General features: G+C 54.8%; 1 protein-coding gene across 3 annotated transcripts in view; it reads right to left on the bottom strand.

Annotated features, from left to right (window-relative positions):
• EPN2 (epsin 2) overlaps nt 1-14783 on the bottom strand; it is a 76145-nt gene that overhangs the window by 8284 nt on the left and 53078 nt on the right. For all 3 annotated transcript variants that reach the window (XM_058283369.1, XM_058283368.1, XM_058283370.1), the window contains 3 exons: nt 11673-11785; nt 10258-10350; nt 9260-9434 (listed from right to left, as the gene is read on the bottom strand). In XM_058283369.1, the coding sequence (XP_058139352.1) occupies nt 9260-9434; nt 10258-10350; nt 11673-11785 (381 nt within the window). The remainder of the gene's footprint in view (nt 1-9259; nt 9435-10257; nt 10351-11672; nt 11786-14783) is intronic.

The following is a 14783-nucleotide window of genomic DNA, read 5'->3' as shown; positions in this document are numbered from 1 at the left end:
ATTTATCTGTAGGAGGTTTTTTGTTTCTATGTACATAATCATGTCACGTGCAAATGATGACTATTTAGTGTCTTTTCTAGTCCTTGGCCTTTTCCTTTTTCTTGTCTTATTGCACTGGCTAGACAACCAGGTTACAGCATTAAGTGGATACTCTGATGGCAGATATATTTGTCTCATTCTTATCTTAAAGAAATTATTTTCAACATTTTACTACTAAGAGCAATGTTAGCAACAGAATTTTTCTTTTCCTTTTCAGAAGTTATGGTAGTTCTCCTTTATTCCAAGTGTGCAAAGAACTTTGTCATGAATGATTAATGAGGTTTTTTTTTTATGGTCTACAGAGTACATTTGGTATATTGTTTCCATACCCCCATTAACACAGTACTTTCTTTGACACTGATTCAAGAGTATTACAACACTGCTGTTAACTATCATCTATAATTTACACTAACTGTGTTTTCCTATGTATCTTTACATTCTTACCACTTGTAATAGTTACATACATTTGTTCTAGGTCACAGAACGTCCTTGTATTTGCATTAACTACAATCCTCATCCACCTCCAGATTCTCTATTTTTTTCAGTCCCTAGATTATTCTCTAGCTTTCTATCAATTGACATTTATGTTCCCAGACTACCCCCTTAAACCATAATCCCATTTAAAAACCATGTATGTTAGTTACAGTCACTATAATGTGCTACCATCAGCCCTACCCACTTGCACACTACACAGTCAAGCTAAGTGGAAGTTTTATATGCCTTAAGCATCAGTACCCCTTGTCAGCCTTCCTATCTCCTAGCAACCTATGGTTAATGAGTTTTATCAAACTTCTTCTGCCTCTGTACTGATCTCATAATCTTTTTAATCCACTAAATCGATTTCCTAATGACCTGGTCCTTGCACACAAACTTTGTCATGATAAACTGTATCTCTTTTATATGTTCCTGGCTTTCAAATATCCCTCCCAACCCAGGTGGGATTTTTACATTTACATTCATAAGTGAGACTGGCCTGAAATTTTCATTCTCGTACTTTACTGTCCTTACCTGGTTTTGGTGTTAAGGCTATGCCAGCCTCACAAAAATTTATAGGAATATTCCTTATTTTCCTAATCTCTGAAAGAGTTTATATGAAAGTGGAATTCACTGTTTCTTGAACAGAACTTGCTGATAAAACCCTCTGAGTGGATTGGGTTTTTTGGAGGGGGAATGAAGGATTTTAAGTTCCGACTCAATTTCTTTCACAATTACAGGAGTATTTCTCTTTATAGGTTTTTTTATTGTTCTTCAGTCAGTGTCGCTAAGTTAATTAATTTACCCATTTACCCTGAGTTTTCAAATTTATAAGCAGAATTGATCAAATAGCCTCTTATCTGCATTATACCTTTATCTGTAGTGCCTTTCCTCTTTATTTTTCAAAGTAATTTTGCAAGAGATTTATCTGTTTTATTATTCATTTCAGTGACCAACTTCTGACTCTTTGTGTACTGTTATGTGTTGTGTTCTATTTCAGCTATTTCGGTTCTTATCCTTAATATTTCCTTCCTCCTACTCTATCCGGGTATAAGGCTATCTTAACTTCTTATGGTGATTCATTCATTTTGAGTCTTTCTTATTTACAAGTGTAAACATTGGAGGTTATAAATTTCCCCTTACTATTGCTTCAGTTGTCGTCTACAAGTTTTGATAGGAAAGTATGCATATTATTCAGTTCTAAATAGTTCTTACTTACAATATAAATTCTTCTTTGACTCAAGAATTTAGAAGCATTTTTTTTTAAACATGAATGGTGTCTTTTTTTTTTTTTTTTTAAAGATTTATTTATTTAATTTCCCCCCCTCCCCTGGTTGTCTGTTCTTGGTGTCTATTTGCTGCGTCTTGTTTCTTTGTCCACTTCTGTTGTCGTCAGTGGCATGGGAAGTGTGGGCGGCGCCATTCCTGGGCAGGCTGCACTTTCTTTTCACGCTGGGCGGCTTTCCTCACGGGCGCACTCCTTGCGCGTGGGGCTCCCCCACGTGGGGGACACCCTTGAGTGGCGCGGCACTCCTTGCGCACATCAGCACTGCGCATGGCCAGCTCCACACGGGTCAAGGAGGCCCGGGGTTTGAACCGCGGACCTCCCATATGGTAGACGGACGCCCTAACCACTGGGCCAAAGTCCATTTCCCTAGAAGCATTTTTAAAACTTCAAGTATATGAAGCTTTCCTTTATTTTTTAAAATTTTAAGTGGAGTATTTTGTATTCTGATGTGCTTCTATGACCTCGCTTTTTAAAAATTTGTTGGGGCTAACATTTTTGCAAAATACATGATTAATTTAAGGACTCTGCATGTGCTTGAAAAGAGTGTGTGCTTCTCCAATTGCTGGGAACAACAAATTCACAAGTCTGCTCAAATTTTCTTATATTATTGATTTTTAATATTTTCCCACCTATTTCCCATTTCTGATATCCTTCATTTCTTTCTGAAGTTCTGCGTTTCTTCTTTCCTGTCAGCCTAAAGAACTTCTTTTAGCATTTCTTGCAGTGCAGGCAGGCTGAGCTCAAATCCTCTCCATTTTCCATTAGTTGAAAATAAAATAATTTCACTTACATTACTGAAGAATACCTTCACTGAATAGAGAATGCTGGTGACAGTTTTTATTTCAATACTTAAAAAGTATCACCATCATTCTTGGGAGAAAGATTTTGCTAGGAAGAGAACGCTAAGCTGACAGCACTGTGGAGAAGTCGGCTGTCAGCCCGCTGCTGCTCCTTGGGCAGGGACGGCCTCTTCTCTGCGCTGTCTTAAGAGGCCCTCGGCAGTTTCCTAATGACGTCCCCAGGTGGATTCTCTTACTCGTCTTGCTTACGAGATTCACTTGACATGCTGGTTCTTAGAATGGGCATCTTTCTTTAATTCTTGAAATCCCGCAATCAGTATCTTTTCAAATATCCATCCTTGTAGACCTGCAATTAGAAATGTTTTTGACATTTCTAATGTCACATAGCCCTTCACATCTCTTAGGCTCACTACATTTTCCATTTCTGTCTCTGAGCTGAAACCTGAATATATATTGGCATCTCTCTTCACTCCACTACTTCTCAGCTCAGCTATTCTGATCTGGTATTTAGTCTAGCCATTGAGCTTTCTATGTCAATCGCCATGCTTCTTACTGCTAGGATGTTCTGATTATTTTTCAAGCCTGCTGGTTGCTCTTCAGAGTCTCCCAGTCCTAGTTCGTATTTTCCAGCTTATCCTTTACTTATAACCTTTGCCACATTGATCATAGTTATTGCCCGGTAACTCTATCTCTGTGGTCTGCGGGGTCTTTTTCTATGGCCTGTTGTGTCTCCTGGTTCTCACTCGTGTCTTGGGTTTGGGGAGTGTGTGCATGACGTGTTCTTTTTCTTCTTTTTTCCTAAGCTGCTCGTTTTCCTCAGAACTTTACTTGGAAACATCCAAAAATGGATTTGCATTTTATCAGTCACTGGGGCCACAACTAACAAAGCAGAGTCCAAGTTAAACTTTCTGCTCAAGGCGACTTTGTGGGCTCACAGGTGCTTGGGGAGGTGTCTGCCCCCTTCTATCCTATCCCCGCCACCCTCCTCTGGAGGCAGCTCCCCCACGGAGAAGGCCCAGCGCAGCCTCTGATGCAGGCTCAGTTATGCACTGGGGCTCCAGGTTCCACCCAGGGTTTCAGCTGCCTTTTGCCATAAGGTGATTCAGGGTATCCAGTCTGCCCTTCTGCAAAAACAGAAGTCTAATGGCGTTTTGTTTGTGTAAGATTTGTTTATTTACTTTCCCCCTACCCCGCCCTGCTGCTTTTGCTGTGTGATCTTCTGTATCTACTTCTCTTTCTGTGTTCTCATTTTTTCTTCTCTAGGATTCACTGGGATTCGATCCTGGAGACCTCTGATGGGGAGAGAGGTTCCCTGTCACCTGTGCCACCTCAGTTCCTGGTTTCTGCTGCGCTTCACCTTGACTCTCCTCTTCGTCTTTTGTTCCTTCATCATCTTGCTGCGCGACTCACTTGCACGGGCACCCAGCTCGCCACACGGGAACTGGCTCACCATGCGGGCACTGGCTTGCTGCGCAGGCACACTTTCTCTTCTTTTTTCACCAGGAGGCCCCAGGGATCGAACCCGGGTCCTCCCATATGGTAGGCTGAAGCCCTATCACTTGAGCCACATCCATTTCCCCTGACGGCATTTTTATCATAACCTTCTTCATACCTTTTTTTAAAAAGATTTCTTTATTTCTCTCCCATCCCTCCATCATCTGCTCTCTGTGTCCATTCACTGTGTGTTCTTCTGTGTCTGCTTGTATTCTCATTAGGCGGCTCCGAGAACCGATCCTGGGACTTCTGGAGTGGGAGAGAGGCGATTACTCTCTTGTGCCACCTCAGCTCCCTGGTCTGCTGCGTCTTCTATTATCTCTCCTGTCTCTTTTGGTTGCGTCATCTCGCTGCGCCAGCTCTCCGTGTGGGCCAGTACCCCTTGTGGGCCAGCACTCCTGCGGGGGCAGCACTCTGCAGGGGCCAGCTCACCATGCAGGCCATCTCTGCCTTCACCAGGAGGCCCTGGGTATCAAACGCTGGCCCTCCTGTATGATAGATGGGAGCCCAACTGCTTGAGCCACATCCTCTTCCTTTCATATCTTTTTTGAAACGTGTATAACTAGGGTTGGCGAACAAGAAGGTAGAAAGGAGATTGAATTGGGGTGAGAATCTTGCTCAAATCTGACCTTGACATAAACCAGTAAGGGTTGAGATTCTCTACAGCAGAACGTTCCCTTAGGGAACGAACCACAGGCCAAGCTCCTCAGCCATCCCATGAGGCCTCTGGGCCCACCCTGGTCTCCCGGCCCACCCAGCCACACTGGCCTCTGCTGCTGCCCACCACCTCTGTGCCCGCAGGCCCCCCAGCTCTTCCCTTCTCTTCTTGCTTCCCTGACTCCTCTGTGATCCTTCCCGTGGCTTTAGAGCATTTACCACAGAGCATCAACAAAACTACCCATCTGCTGGTGAGCCTCCCCAGGGTGAGTGCCCTTTGGACACAGGAAATGCCCACCCCAGCACCAGACACGAGGGCAGCACCGTGGCAACCTGGCTCAGAGAGGGGCCGCCTGGGCAGGCCCACGCCACCCCCAGCCCTACGCATGCCCCTCGACAGCCTGGCCGCAGTGCTCAGGAACGGGCACAGGTAAGGGGACTCCTTGGCCGGACGTGAGCCCCGCTCCCTGCCGTCCTACATCATGACCGCTCCCTTCCTGCCCTTGACAAGCTGAATGCCGGTGGCAGGGCCCCTGTCCTGGATGCCCCGTGCACTCCGGGCAGGGGCTAGCTGACAGCAAGCTGGGAGAGGCACGGGCAAGGCGGGGAGGAGCAGCGTGGCTCTCCTGACTTCCCAGGCTTGCTGCAGCGACACAGACACCCGGCTGTGAACTTGAAATGGGCCAGGGCGGACTTGCTCTGCAAGCTGGAGCCTCCCACAGGCAAGACCCTCACGTGTGAGTGCAAAAATAGCACGCCCTTGAGGAATGAGGTTTAAACACAGCGGTTTCCCCCCAACTGATGGGCTAGTATCCTGAAGAGTTAAAGCGGAGCCTTCTGGCATTGCCAAGCCAGCTCTCTCCATCCCGAAGGCTGTGACTTGTCTCAGTGCAGCTTAGCAGCACACAAAGCCCCTGGCCCCAGGCTCCCAGGGCAAGGCTTGCACACGGGGCACCCCGTGCTGCCAGGCTGCCCCCTTCGATAGCCTCTCCCGACGTCCCCTCTCTGATCTACTGAAACAGAAACAGGAGCAGCAGCAGCAGCGTGGCCACCGATTTTAAAAAGCAGCAGCTCCTACTCCGCACGAGGCTGACTTCTGTCGGCTGTCTCGAAGGACGCCCTACAACCAGCACCCTTCCCAGCCCCTCCCTGGAAAGGGCCACGCAGGGCAAGCCCGGCCCACGGCTCCGGGGGTTTTCCGCCTGCTCTGGCCCTCTGAGTGGGGCTCCAGTGCCCACCCGTGTGCAGAAGGAGGAGTTTTGCAATGGGAGCAAAAGGCGTGCTCCACTCAGCCTGCAGCCACACCCAGTTGGCCAGGTGACCACGGCTGAGCCTCTGGACTGGGCACCTGAGTCTGGTTTTCGTCCTGAGTGATGACCGGCCTCTCCTGTGCACACGGACCCGAGGTGACAGCTGCGCTGGTCCAGGCTCGGCGCGTGCACACAGCTCCACAGCCACAGGCGGCCGGTCCAGTGGTGGGTGCCAACAGCTCCTCCGGCCGAGCCGGGCCAGCAGGACGCAGCACAGCCAATGCACATCGCCTTGCTCAAGCCTGCTGGGGACGGCGACAGGCCCTCCGGCCTGCCGCGGCTGCTCCTCCCGCCCCACGCGTGGGCTGTGGGGCCGAGAGGCTCCCCTGTGCCCTGCCTCCCTGGCAGACCCGGCAAACAAAGGCCCCTTGAAGGCGTGAATGAATGGGAGGAAACGAGGATGGAACCGAGTCAGAAACACCCAGCGGTTTCCGGCTCCCCCTCTGTGGGGTCCATTCAGGGAGCGCTCGGCTGGCCCTCTCCCCCGGGTGGCACACATAAATATTCATGCTTGCGGGAGGCCGCCCCAGGGCGGGGTGCAGGACGGAGCTGCTGCAGGGTCCCCGGAAGCCAGCACCGCCACCTGCTGCGGCGGGCAGAGGCGGCCTCTGTGCTGGCTGGGGAGGGGCTGGCGCCTGCCGGGCCTTCTGAATCGCAGGCTGTGAGCCTCCTCCGGCCAGGTGGCTGGGCGCCCCGCTCCCTCCTCTCGCCCCTCACATTTCCTCCCAAGGCCACTTGGCCAAGCTGCCCAGGGCCCCTCGGGAAGATCTGGTCATGACGAGCCCCACTGCCAACAGTGCCAATGGGAAAGAGGCCTTTCTTTCATCTGGGGGAGACTCTCTTAATGTTTTTAAATTCATAAACATATATCAAGACGAAACAGTGGCCCAGAGAACATGCGCCAGAAGGTTTTTTCTACTAGAAACTCGACTGGGAAGGACCCCCGGTTCTTGCAAAGCAATTGTCAACGTGCTTTGGGCAACGCAGGGCTGGTGTGCGGACACTCTTCCTGCAGGTCTCGGGGAAACACTGATTTTCACGTCGTTAGTACGTAAAAAGCAGATTTCATGCCCAGGGCAGGTGCTAGAACTTCAAAACCCCCTCCATGTCCAGCGCCAGGCTGTAGAGTGAAATACCACCGTAGGACGGGACCGCAGAGCCACGGCCCGCGGGTCTGCAGTGATGACTGTGAAGGTTCAGGCTTGTGCCAACTGAAAACACGGACACTTAAAACTGTATACCCAGTATGAGCCCAGTGCCACAGAAACCTAAGTGCCCAGGGGGAAAAAAAGGTCGCAGAGAAGCTGGCATTTAACAATCGCTGTCTCCCGGTGTTGCAATCAGTGGCAACGTCTCTGTGACAGGCCAGGCCCACGGTCCAGGAGGGCATGACAAGCCCAAGATGAGGTGCCATGAGCAGGAGCCTGCCTAGCACTTGCTGTGCAACCCCAGAGGAAACTAATAGCCTCTCTGGGTTTGGAGGGCCCCCGTCTTTCCCCCCTTCAAAATCGCTGGACAAACTGCCAGGTGCACACCAAGGTAGGGGGAGGCTGGGTTGGGCTGCCAACGGGCGGTCTCGGGCCCCAGGGGGAACCCTCGTCTATGCTGATACACCTTAACACGTGCTTAGTTTCCTAAATTCGCTGCCAACATTTAAAAACTAATCTATCTTTAAACATCAGGTTTCAGCTTGTTCTTTAAAAACGGGGTTCATAATAGCCCCAAACTAGCAGCTACAGAGGAATGGATGAACACAGCGTGGGTCACCTCCATTACGGAATACGAGTCAGCCACTTGAAGGACTGCGCGTGGACACACGCTACTCCACGGCCGGCCGTGAAGACATTACGCGCCCCAGCAGCCAGCCACAAAGGGCCATCTCCTGTGGGGCGCCATTCCCGTGCGTGCTCAGAAGGGGCAAACGCAGAGAGCCCGCAGAGTGGCGGCTGCTGGGCAAGGGGGGCATGACGGATAATGGACTGGGCCTTCGTTCTGGGGTGAGGGAAACGTTCTGGAATCCAGCAGTGGTGACAGGTGTGTGACACTGAACTTGGGACCTTGTTCGTGGGAAGCAGGTGTTCATCTCTCGAGCTACACCTGCTCCCCCAGAATTCAATCTTAATACAATTCCTCCCCTCTTTTCCGGGCTCAGAGAAAACTGCCGTCTGTTTAATGATCCATCCAAGTCAGAAAGGAATCAAGCACTTTCCTGAGGAACATTCTGTCCATCGCTTATTGGGGAGACACCTATTTTTCAGATTTAAAAATACAATCTAAAGCCGCTGTGTGGAAAGGCCGCCACTTCTGCGGGCACGGCCATGCAGGGGGCTCCCCCTGTGCGCCCTGCACCTGCTCCTGTCCACCACGGGCTGCCTGGGTGGATGCGGCCTGCAGGGCACGCAGCACACACCCAGCCCCGGCCCCTCAGGCTCCCCAGCGCTCCTAGGCCAGGGCCAGTGCGCCGGCCACGCCACAGGGCTGAGGGCTCGTCCCCCGCGAAGCCCGGGCCTCACACCCTTGGGCTCGGGTGCCCGTCCTGCACCAGGAGGCTCCGGATAAGCCCTTGGGGCCCTGGATGGTGGGGCCGGGCCTGGCACCTGGCGCCCGTCGGCAACGTCCAAAGTGCCAAGCTGAACGGAAATGACAGCTTCAGTTTGGGGAAACAGGAACTCAAGAGACATGCACAGCTGCCATAGAACACACACTTCAAGAGTCCTAGACAGAGAGCCTACCGTCAGCCATGCTTGGGTCACAGCAGTGGCGAGAGGGGCCCTCGAGAGCCAGGCCAGGCCCCTGCTCCGCCCACTGCCCGGAAGCCCACGTGCTCACAGCCACCCCCAGGCCGGCCTGGCCTGCAGGGCACTGTAGGCCCCTGAGCCGGGCGCTGAGCACAGCACTGAGGCTGCGAGGGCTGCAGGGTGCCCTGGAGAAGGGGGGTCACCCCGCATGGACAAGGGGCAGCAGGGAAGCCAGCCTGACCTCACCCAAAGCAGACAGCCCTCCAGAACGGCAAGAAACAGACACAGCCCTCCCGGGGGGGAGCAGCAGCAGGCGCCGCAGGACAGCAGGTGACACGCACATTCGTCACATCGACTGGGCGCGGGGTGCCCCGCTGGAACCCCACCTCTGCCGAGGGAGGAGCAGCAGCCCCACCCGCTGCCCAGCACCCACCCGCAGGCAGAGGAAGGAGCCTTTACCAAAGGACGGCCAGGGCCCCGAGGTGCTGGCTGCGGCCGCCGGCCCGCCCCAGGGGCTGGCCTGGCTCCCCGCGGCCGCCGGGCCCCAGGGCTCCACCTTCTGGGCAGCAGGGCCTGAGTTGGGGAGGGCGTCCATCAGGTCCACCAGGGAGGTCTGCTGCGGGCGGGAGCCGAGCTGTAAGCAAAGAGAGGGGTCCAGGTGTGGCTTCTCTGCAGGTAGAGAAAGCACGCCTGGGCTAGCCACACCCGCTCCTGGGTTGGCCACACCCGCTCCTGGGTTGGCCACACCCGCTCCTGGGTTGGCCACACCCACTCCCAGGGCCCCTGCTCCAGGGCTGGCCAGAGCAGCCCCAGGATGGAGCTTCCTGTGTCCTGACCATCAATCAGCAGGGACCCCCACAATGGGCTCTACTCTGGCTGCCAAATCCCCGACTCCTTTCCAGAAGTCCTCAGTGCTCAGTAAACCTTTCCAGGCTGACACTGGCCGTCGCCTCCCGCCCCCATATTCTGCAAGCTCCCCGGGGGGCCTCTCTCCTGGGGTCCCTCCACCCGCCCACCCCCGGCCACCACGGAGCCCTGCGCTGGGGTGTGAGGAAGGGTTGTCTCCCTGACTGGGTGACAAGGGTGCACAGGCAACTCGGGTCACTGAGCCAGGAAATCCTTGCAGAGCACCCGAGGTGGCATGTATTTAATATTCCCCTAACCCCCGGGGGAGGCCGCCTTAGCATCCTCTCCTCACAGATGCGGAAGCCGAGGCACTGGCAGGCACACTGAGGAGCCTCTGGTTTGGCGTCTCGGAGGTGGTGCGGCGAGGTGCCAGCCACGGCCTTGGGGGCAGACATGTCTCCAGCCTGGCTCTGCTTCTCCAGGCACAGGGGCTGCGGCGACTGGAGGCCCCGGCATCCCGCAGGGACCCCCGCCTGGAGCCCCCCCGCTGCGGCATCCTGGGTACGTCAGCACCTGCGAGACAGTCTCCGACACCTCGGCCGGGCCCGTACCTCTTTCTTTCTGGGCGCTTTGACCGTGTCCCTTCGGCTTTCTTCTAGGGCCATCTGCAGCCTCAGGTCATCACCCCGCCGCAGGCGCTCTTCCTGCAGAGGGAAGCGTGAGCTCAAAGCCAACGCGAGCTGCCCCAGCACCACGACAGGTGACAAAGCAACCCGGGGACGCGCGGCCATCTTGGGTATTATTTCACGGGAAGGTTTACAGGCAGTTATAAAACACAATTGCTATTCAATCATGAATGTCTGTGCCAAAAACTTGCTGCCGCTCGGCAGCCCTGCCCCCAGGTGAGTCCGACTCCCCTCGGGGCCGCGCCGGGCAGGCGTGGAGCACACATCGGGCCTGAGTGGACAGAGAGGATGTGCATGTTTAAGTCATCTTTTTTCAAAATGAAAATGGCCTTATACTTCTTCCTAATTTTGAGAGCAATGTCTGCTTATAAGATACAAGATCAGACCACCCCAGAAAGAAATGAGACAGGGGCCTAGAGTCACAAACGGCTCCACCTCCCTCTGGAAGCCCCCAGAAGGCTGCAACTGCCAACGGGAATTGTGAGTGTTCCGATTTATAAATACACGCATCGTTATAAGAACATTCGTAGACACGGTGTAGTAACTACGACGGGGCTGGACTGTGGGCCTGTCCCCGACATTTCTCGTGGGCCTTTCCCCTGTTGCTGGCGACAGCTTGGCATCTGCAGGGACGGATTTATCTGGGCTGTGGAACTTTACAGTTTGGAGAGGCCACAATGGGAGCCATCCACACTTGCTGAGCTTCCAGATAGTTCCGATTAAAAGGACAGAAACAATGCGGGGACAAACACCTCTGTGTCCCTGCTTTCCCTGCACACGCTCATTTCTAAATGAGCTCTAATTCTCACTGCCCTTTCAGACCAGAGGCCTGTGGAAACACACCTGGCTGCGACAGCCAGAACAGCCCCTTCAAAAGGCAACTTCAGTCTCTCCTTCCTCACTTCCCCCCGTTTTAAGGTTGCCCATGCTTATTAAGACAAACTGGAACTGAGAAAGAGATTAAAACTGCCTCCACGAGAAGCAGATGTGGCTCAATGGTTGACTGCCTATTTCCCATGTACGAGGTCCTGGGCTCAATCCCAGGAACCTCCTGAAAGAAAGGGGGAAAAAAAAAAAACAGCCCACAAATGCCCACTGGGTCTGGGCGACTGTGTCTGGGCAGCACTTCTGACTGGTTTCTTCCCTTGGCAAAGACCCCAAAACCTTTTCCCAATGTAGCCTGGCACGGGATCCCGGCCCCAGTCAGGTGACAAGGACGCAGATGGCAGTGCTAAGCCCCGCCTCCGCAAGCATGTCGTGCAGCAGCACTGCGAGAGCTGGCTGTGTCGCCCTCCGCCCCGGAAGCTGCCCTGGAGCCCGGCCCCGCCCCGGGCACTGACCTGCTCGGCCACTTCTCTGCTCATGGCCAGCGCCAGCTGCAGCTGCAGCTCCTCCTCTCCGCTGGTCTGCGGCCGGGCCTGCTCCAGCTCAGAGGACACGCGCGGGGAGGTGGCTGTGGGGGCGAGAAGCCAAGTCACCACGTGCGGAAGGCCGGGGGACTGCTCGGCAGACACCTGAGCAAGTCACCTCCCACTCCCCACTGGGGTCCACGGGGCTGGTCAACAGCCCGAGAGGGCAGGCCCTGGAGAAGGCTCCCAGGCTCTTTCAAGGTCAAATGCAAGGTCCGGCTCCCTGTGATCTGATGGCTGCAGAAGCCACATGGCACTGACCAAGAGAAGGCGCCTTCCCAATTGCAAGGAACCAGTCGTCGCGGGCCCAGGATGACAGCCTTAGGTGTCTCCAAGGATCTGCCCCGCTTCAAAGACATGTGCCAATCCCAAAAAAGGACTGAGAGCAGGCGTCTCGAAAAGCTGATCGAAGAGCACGACTCAAACCCGTGGACTAGGCCACCGCGTGGGACTCCCCTGTATTTAGGAGGCTCACTCTGCTTCTCAGCCTTTAGGACCATGGAAAACGAAGCCCTAACACTGCCGGGTGACCCAACCACAGTGTAAGTTTGTTTTTTCTAGTAACTCTGTGTATTTCCTAGAAAAAACAAGCACATGCATTTTTGCTGTTGGTCCTTAGGTTGTTTGAGCACTTGGAGCAGCTCCTGGAAAGACAGTTTTTTATTGACGGGATGAAATGTGAACTCCTAGCTGATGTCACAAACCCCAAATAAAAGTCCCCACATAAACAGCCAGGCTGGGCCTCCCCGGGTGGAAGGTGCCAGGGCTGCCGACGGCCACGAGGGTGTTTTGTGGCCCGGGAAGGAATGGATTCAGTGGTGCCCGCCTCCGCCCAGCGCAACATGTGCTCCTCCCGCTGTGCCCTGGGCGAGGGACGTCTGTCTCGTCCCCACTACCCCAGCCCCGAAGGTTAGCACGGCAGCTGGCAAATGCCTGTTGGATGGATGGACGGATGGGCAGATGGACAGACAGACGAATGGACAGATGAAAGATTCCATTTCCTGGCTAGGCGAAGTTGTGTTAAAATTTCTGTGTGTATGGATTTACTTCCTTCTTTTATTAAGCCCAGTCTGATCACCCAAGAGAAAGTCACTTCTGCCTTAACCCTCCCATCTAAACTGCTTCCTAGGACTTGCCTCTTTGGGAGTAGGTACAGGGTTGGGAAGGATTCCTGCCAGACGAGGTTTCCCAGGGGCTGGGCCCTGGTGCGGGGAACCGAGCAGAAGAGAGCTAACTGCAGTTAGGGAGCCAGGCAGGCGGGCAGGTGGGGCCAGGGGGCAGAGTGGGTGAAGCAGGGCACAGTGGGCAGTGTGGGGCGTGGCCAGGGGGCAGGGTGGGAGCAGGGAGGAGACTGTAAACTTCCCTGCTCTTTCTGGTGACCAGTAACCAGTATGCAGTTTTTAAAAATAACAGATCCAAAACACACAGCTGTAAGACTCAGTTTGGAACAATTCTGTGCCCTGAAGCACAGTGTGACTGCTGTGATTTATGTCAACCAAAAGAACTAACCTCCCCACCCTGCCTCCCCTCACAGAGCCTGCAGCCACTGCTCCACATCCTCCAAAACCTGCGAGGTCAGAGGAGAGCCGGAAACCACTGCAGTCACAGAGACACACGCCCCCCTTCCCAAATAAAATAAAGAAGGAGCCCGTACCCGTGCAACGCCCCAGCTATATTTTCCAAAGTATTTCTGCAGAAGTAGAGTGCGATGGCAACGAAAGATCCTCAGGCCCGTCTAAGACACCCACACACAGAAGTGCACCTTGGCTCATCTGGTTCCCGACATTCGCCCGTGCCAGTCACGAGGCAGACGCCACCACCCAGGCTGGCAGAAACCGAGAAGGCAGGCAGACAAAGCCGGGGACTCTCCTAACTGGAGGTGGCTGTCCCCATCCAAACCACCAAGCCCTCCAGCCGCCTACCCTGCAGCTCCCTCCCCGTAAAGGGAGGCTCTGTGGGGCTCGGCTCACAAAAGCCTAGTTCAAGACCAGAACGGGGCACACCTGATAGCCCTGGGTTCCTACGGAACGGAGACCACGAGTGAGCCGAGCAGAAGGCCCCGTGCCCCCCATCCCCGGAAGTGTGCCCTGGAGAAGGAGCCTGTCGTGGGCGCAGGCGTCTAGCTGCAGCGCGGCAGTGCCCGTTTCAGCCAGGCTGGCAACAGACCCGGTGGCCCTCTGCTCGGGCCCTCCTGGGAAGCACGGCCCCCCTGCTCCTCTGAGCTCTGCACACCTGCACGGCCAGCCGGGCGACCGTGCCTGCTGGGGTCTGAAGCAGAGCTCCGAGACCACCGCAGGTCTGGCACCCGCAGGAGCAGCTCATCACGCCGACGTGGAAACTAAACAGGTGTTCCCTGAACGCTGGGGTTGGTACACGGTGGTGTGTGGTGCTCAGCTCCGCAGCGGGTAGAGCACACGGCCACCACCCTGGGCATCACGGAGCGGCGCCAGCGGGTCTCAGCTGGGCGAGGGTCCGGCATCTCCGGCCCACAGCTCCTGTGCCATGCCCGGGGCCGCGAACACGGCTGCTCGGGGAGGCGAGCCTGAAGGCCCTCCCACCACTCGGCCCGGGCGGAGCTGGGGGCGCAGGTTCACCACCCGCAGGGCCGTGGAAAACCCTCTCGGGGCGGGACGCCGGTCGCGGTCAGGGACCGGCAGCTGCCCCAGCTCGCTCGTCACCACGGGGCACCCGGGGTCCTCCCTGCCCTCACTATCCCGGCACCCAGACCGCCCCGGAAGAGCTCAGTCTTCACGCGCTGTGACCGAGAACCATAAACACAGGTTTTTGGGGGGAGCTGTAACTGCCCAACAATTTCCTCAAATGGCAGTCCAGGAGGAACACCGAGACACACCCCTGTCCTGAAGGCGGCGCCTCCGTCCGAAGGCAGGCTGCAGGCTGCAGGAGGCACCCCGGCTGGGCACCCGTGCTGAGCCAAGGGCCCCGCTCCCCACACGTAGTCCCAATGCAAGGCTGGAACGTTCTCTAACCAAGACGCTTCCCCTGGCCAATTTCGGTTCACTTTGAAAGCAGTCAAGTCGACAG

This window comes from Dasypus novemcinctus, chromosome 21 (assembly GCF_030445035.2).
Source record: "Dasypus novemcinctus isolate mDasNov1 chromosome 21, mDasNov1.1.hap2, whole genome shotgun sequence".
In the NCBI taxonomy this organism is placed as follows: Eukaryota; Metazoa; Chordata; class Mammalia; order Cingulata; family Dasypodidae; genus Dasypus; species Dasypus novemcinctus.
This window is presented reverse-complemented; position numbering and strand designations above follow the sequence as displayed.